The 6,341-nt window shown below is 40.8% G+C and overlaps 1 protein-coding gene across 3 annotated transcripts in view; it reads right to left on the reverse strand.

The window, feature by feature from the left end:
- Positions 1-6,341, reverse strand: part of phf2 (PHD finger protein 2) — a 36,974-nt gene that overhangs the window by 7,252 nt on the left and 23,381 nt on the right. For 2 of the 3 annotated variants that reach the window (XM_023424757.2, XM_023424755.2), the window contains exons 12-17: positions 5,555-5,899; positions 5,223-5,339; positions 2,423-2,538; positions 2,027-2,205; positions 1,663-1,730; positions 15-184 (exon numbers count right to left, since the gene is read on the reverse strand). In XM_023424757.2, coding sequence (XP_023280525.1) covers positions 15-184; positions 1,663-1,730; positions 2,027-2,205; positions 2,423-2,538; positions 5,223-5,339; positions 5,555-5,899 — 995 coding nt within the window. The remainder of the gene's footprint in view (positions 1-14; positions 185-1,662; positions 1,731-2,026; positions 2,206-2,422; positions 2,539-5,222; positions 5,340-5,554; positions 5,900-6,341) is intronic. The other variant, XM_023424756.2, reaches the window with a different exon arrangement.

Raw genomic sequence — 6,341 nt, forward strand, 5'->3', positions numbered from 1 at the left:
CGGGGGGGGTCTACCTGTTGGCGCTGTAGTCAATCCCACCCACTTGCTTGCTCGCCTGCAGCAGGTCCAGAATCCCTGCAGCGCTGCCGCCCTTTTTCTTGACCTTAGAGTTGCGACTTTTGACCTCAGGCTTGGCCTCTGTGTCTATGTGCAGAGTCTCTTCATCTGAGGAGTCGACACTCTGCTTTTGGAGAAAGTGGACAAGGTAGAAAACAGACATGAGTCACACAGCAACAGAGGAATACAGTGTTGCTTCTTGCTTTGAATATGATGTATATTTACGTATATTTTGTTTCCTGCTTATTTACTTTTCCTTTTCTCTGTTTATTATGTGACCTTGCCAGATTAACCCACTAGGGGACACTGTAAAAATGAGCTCTGGGCTCCTACCAGCCCCCTTTGTGGTTATTTAGTTTAACACAAATGTATTTAGATATCTGTACCATGTACATTTTGACACATGTAGACAAAAACGGGTAATCAGACAAAACCTGCCTTAGAGCCTTGGAGCTTTGGAGCTTATTCCTCCAGTAATTTACATTTAATAAAATTTCCACAAACCAAGAGACAAACAATAAATCTGGGGGCTTCTGTGGCCCCAGAGAATGTGGATCCCCGGGGCAGTTGCCTGCTCTACCCATACAGCCTTGGATGTGGCTGAAGTTAAGTATGCGACTCCAGCTTGGTTGGATGTGGAGTTGAAGCTGAGTGAGAATAGCCAGTGAAACAGCAGATCAAGGTTATGATATTGTTTCCAGTGACCTCTCATTAGTAAACATAAGAGCATCTGGTATTAGTCTGTTTCTTCCTCTTCCTCTGTTCACGCCACAGCTATTTCCCTCATCAGTGTGTGGTGGCCACAGCTTAAGGAGCTTCTAACTCTGATTTACCCAGAATGCATTTTTTTTTTCTGAGCTTTAAAGGAACATTGCAGCATGTTCTGGCTTAAGTGAATTTTCAGTGTATCTTCGGTACAAGATCGGTAGTATTGGAGATCATATGAGGATGTTGCTGTTTGTGTGAGTCAACCATCGACAATTAACCACTGAACTCTCTTAAAGTTCCTCTCCAGACATGTTTTAAACTCTGTGAGAATCCTCTGCTATGATTCATATTTTGTTTAACATGAAAAAATCAATCTCCTCTTACTTCTTCATTGACAAAACTAGATCAGGCCTTGAGCCCCGCCCACCACCTGCTTGCTCCAGGTGGACAGGTGAAAGAGCAGAGAGCATCAAGATGGTCAGAGGAGGAAACATCAGAGAGACTCAGCCACATGTTTGAGCCTCAGTCAGACCCAGACTCAGACTCAGATGAGGAGTCTGTTGAGACCAGAACCAGAGACTAGCAGACTTATCAGAACGGTTAGCGCAGTTAGCATCTTTTATTTGTTTATGTTGTTTGTTAGCTTCTCTCTCTCTCTCTGTACTGACACAGTTTCAGGTTTATTTAGCCCCGCCCCCTCGTCCCCACCAGTTGACAGGATTGGTTCCTCAGGTCTGTGACATATGAAACCCTGGCTGTCTGTATTATATAAAAACACCATATGGATGTTAACAAGGTTACACTTGATTTTTTAATGTGCACAGTGTAGAATAATGAGATTACAACCCGGTCAAATATGAGCTACATTTGATAAATGTTGTAAAAATCAATACGTACCTTGGTCACCAAGGGTTGGAACTTTGGTTTTTTGGCTGGCTGGATGGATTCTCTGATGTCTGACAAAACTGGAGAGAAATGAAGTGATCACTGAGCAGCAGCAGTGCGCACACAGGTTGTTAGTCTGAATAGTCTGTGATTGTTAACAGTAGAGCTGGGTATCGATCACTCGACAGAGCTGGAACACGGCTGCCTCTAATCCTTTTTTATGTAGCAAAATAAGCCAAACTGCTTAATGCATCACTATTACAACAACAACTTTACCCAAATAAAATCAGCCCTAAAGCTAAATAACTGATACCCAGCCCCAGCCGATGGTTCAAACAAACTGAAACACGAAATGCAATAAATCCAAAATACTCACAGGAGAGATCTCTCTTCACCGTGTTCTTTTTCCGTCTAATGGGGAATTCGTCAATTTTCAGCTCCCCCTCGTCTGAGACATACTCGTACTCATCTCTCACTGGCTTGGTTTTGTCTTCTTTTAGGTTTTGTAATGAACCAAAAACACTTGAGTTGGTCTGAGGTTTCAGCGTCTTGGAGCTGAAGAGGAAACCATAGGACAATGAGGGGAGTGATGGGAGGTTCAGCCAGGCACTCACAGTGAGAAGTCCTTGAATTAGCTCTAATGGATACAGCGCTGATAGCCACATAGCTCTATAATCACCGTTATACACCACATGAGAAGGTTCACATGCTCCTCTCTCCAAAGACCTTTCATGAAACGTTTATATGGCAATCACAGCCATTCCATACATACCCGAGCATTTTCTTGTGAGACACAGTAAAGCTGAATTTGTCTTTATTGCTTGACAGAGGTGTTCTGTCAAATTTGCACTCCTCCTCCATTTTTAGCAGGGAATCTGGTTTACTGTTCTGTAAAGAGAAGAAGGAATCAATGTCAAACAAGAAGCGAGGTCAGTGAAATCCCCGTGATGTTAAAGGTAGACGCCATCACTGATCATCACTGATAATATGAGTGTCGGCTTTTTATGTGACTAGAATCAAAGATCCAAGTGTAAAACATCATTCAGCAGCTGCACTAACCACTTTTCTTCAGACTACAAATGTCTCCAATGATTGAGTGTAATGTAGAGCTGCACCAAAAGCAAAAAAAATCATATTGCGATTATTTTGGCAGATATTTGTGATTTCAGTTGGAATGGTTGTTTTTGCATTTTCATTTTCAATGAAAAAAATGAAGAAATGATGATAGTGTGATTTTTGCTGGTTCTTGTACCAGACAAACATGTTCTTTTACGTCTGGAGAATATGATTTGTGGCTCAGGGCGTCTCTGTAGCAACACAACACTTATGGTGCTAACAATGAACAACAATGTGACACATTTGACCTTTATCAAAAATAAATTGCAGGTCCTGTGATTTGGATATTGCACTTGGCCACGTTGCGATTATTCGATTATATTTGGATTCATCCTGCAGCCCTAGTGTAATGTAAAAAGGAGCGAATGTGTTGATGAACCCGAGACAATTATCATGCAACTCTCCAATTCCCTTCAGATCTCCATTTCAGCTTCTTTGAGCTCATTGTTTTGTCTTTCCAGCCGACACACTACGATGTCACAAACTTTTGTTTCCACTGGCAGAAACCCACCGTCCAGTGCAGCAGCAGCTCGCTGGTGAACATTTAGCAGCTAAACACACACTGTTTACGCAGGAGCTTGACACACACACACATGACTTCAAATGAAACTAATGTTGCTGTGTCCAGCTCATTTCTGTTGCCAAGTGGCAAATGAACTCATTAATAAACAAATAAAATCATAATACAAAGTCAGTGTAATATAACACAGGCTTGTCTTAATTTGCAGTTAGATTTACAAAGTTTATAGAGTTCAGGTTTTTTGCAAGATTTATAGGTTGATTTTTCATGTATCTGGCATTAACACATTTAGTTGTATTTTTTTGTCTTACAGAGTTTTTTTACTCATTTAGTTTCTAGTAAAGTTAGTTCTTTAAAATGTGCTGTTTTATGTTTGCTGTTTGTGTTTTTGACAAGTTTATTTGTCAGTAAAATGTCACAACAGGTCAATTCATTTAACTGATATTGGATCAGAAGTTTTTTAAACCTCTTTAACCTTTGATCTTTGCAGTTTTACTTGTATATAACCAAACTTTGTATCAGCTTCCTCTCACAGCTGTGTCTCTCGTTCTGGTGGTGTCTCTCTCTCCTTCTTTAAAATACAATTTTAGCCCTGAATATATATAAAAATCTATTTCCTGTTTTCTCTGTATCTCAAATATTATAAACTTTTTTTCACAATGATAAAATCCAGCACTTTCATACTTGTTTGATTGATGTTGATGCTCTTTAAATAAACTCAATCAACCAGTGTCTCATCTCTTAAACATCATCAATCCTTCCTACGTGAACAATTCTGACAGCCCTAATTAATAAATAAGAAAAAATAAATGTTATCCAACGACTCATAATTAAAACGAATCCGGGCACATGGAGGGAACTGTGTGTGGATTTCAGCGCTAAGTGGTGTTAAATGAAGTGACTGTTCTGTAAAAAACTAGAAGGCAGTAATTTGATGACAATAAAAACATTACTGCTAAAAAGACTGAAATCATCATGATGTTAATCTCCATAGATGATATTCACTGGAGACATTTTGCGGCTCACTGTAAACTAAACTAAATCTACTGAGGCAAACGGCTGCCATGAAAATCACCACGGAGCAGACGGTGTAATTAAGTGAAATCCAAGAATACACATTTTCAAATATTCACTCCTCAACAATTCTGCCTCCTAAATTAAAGGCATGTGACAACACGGTGTAACCTCAAACTGAGATTTCACACTGACTCATTCATTCTGGGTTTTTTTTTTTTTTCAATTGACACTAACACAGGGTAAAGGACCTAATTGCCCTGCACGCTCTGCGCGGCGGAGCTGTGAACTTTTACATGTGATCACGAGTGAGGATGAGGTCTACGGTGACCTTGGTTAACAGCTAACAGGGTCTCCGCTCCATCTGCAAATGTTTGGCCTGATGTGATGGAGCAGCTGGATGGAGAGACTGCAAACATTCACTGTGAGTTTGACATTGAATTTTCCATGAAACTAAAAACCCTTTAATGTCTTCCGTTCAACTGAATGACACTCTTGCTCTGTAAAAGCCTTCCCGTGTTGTTCAGCAATAACAGAAGAAAAGACGTTTTGAAAGGATGAGGGCATATGTAAATACTGCACGTGGTGGATATGGAAATAGCATAATTTCATTAGGTAAACTCTGGGCCGCCTGATGTTTCTGGAACAGCTCTGATGAGCTGCAGACCTAAAATGTGCAACTTAGGCCACATCATTATTTTAGCTGATTGCTTTGAAGTGAAGTGTGCAAACCACTTCTGGACGACTCTGCATATTTGTCTGTTCGGTTGCTCGGCTTGTAACCTTCGAACGTGTCGAGACTTCTTTTAAAAGCAACCTTCAGTTTGTTTCAGCCTGTAACAGATTGTGATACTGTTTACTTTGGCCCGTGATGAGCAACCATTAGTTTTAAATAATAACTTGTCAGCTGAAACGATCTTACCTTATACTTCCATTTTGCTTCAGTCTTGTTTTTATTCTGCTCTCTGATTTCAAACTTCTCCACGTTGTTCTGCTTTGATAGTTCTTTCTCTGACATGCTCAGGACGTTCTTCACAGCCTGCAAAATGGAAATATGCGAAGAGAGACACAATTAAAAACAGAAAAATTTCATCTGCAACATTAAGAGTCGCAGTTTGCTTTTGCCTTTCTGCATATACAGTTAAATTTCACGAGCTTTCTGCTGGGAGGGAAACAAAATGGCTACAGCTACAAATGATCATTCCACAACATAACAACAATATTCACTTCACGCCAACTTCACCATCTGCTCACCTTCATCTTTTTTGGCTGGTCCATTTTACTCAAGATGTCCTTTGCATGGGACTCGAGAGCAGCGAAGCTGGAGGGTTTAGGAGGCGGCGATGACTCTTTTGCCTTCTTGGCTTTCTTCTTTCCTCCTTCCTTGACCTTCGGCACCTTCGGAGGCTTGGGGGCCTTGGGCATCTTTGGGGGTTTGGGAGGCTTTGGAGGTTTGGAGGCTTTCTTCCTGCCTTTCTCTCTGCTGGGTGAGGGGACGTGGGCCGGGGAAACGGGCTCTTCGGGCTCGGAGTGGGTGGAGGGCGGCTCTTCCACCGGCACCTTAATGCTCGGCTCGCTCTTAATGGCTTTTGTGGCGTTCTAGACGTGAAGGCAGGGAAATGTGAAGCGAGCTTTATCTTTGTAATCAGCAATTACATGTCACCATGACGAGTAAAACTAAACTGAACATGAACTGAAAAAAAATCAATGACAATTTGACATAATTACGTAATTCAGTAAGTATTGCTTGTTGTTTCGCTGTTTGCCGTGATATTTTAAAACAGATTGAAGTCATCATTTCAGTTCTTGTTCCTTCATGAGGTTTTGCAGGTTAAATGTTCAACAAAAAAACAAAAGACAGATAAATCAAGTATGAAGATCATTAGTTGCAGCTTCTCACACTGGAAGATCTACAATATCTGTCTATAACACAAGAGCTGTGTCCCAATTCAGGGGTCACATCCTTCGGAGGCTGCATTGGATATATATATATATATATATATATATATATATATATATACACACGGCTGCGGAGGTGAGG

This window comes from Seriola lalandi, unplaced genomic scaffold, assembly GCF_002814215.2.
Source record: "Seriola lalandi dorsalis isolate HSWRI2012SDOR001 ecotype SW California unplaced genomic scaffold, Sedor1 jcf7180002054748, whole genome shotgun sequence".
NCBI lineage: Eukaryota > Metazoa > Chordata > Actinopteri > Carangiformes > Carangidae > Seriola > Seriola lalandi.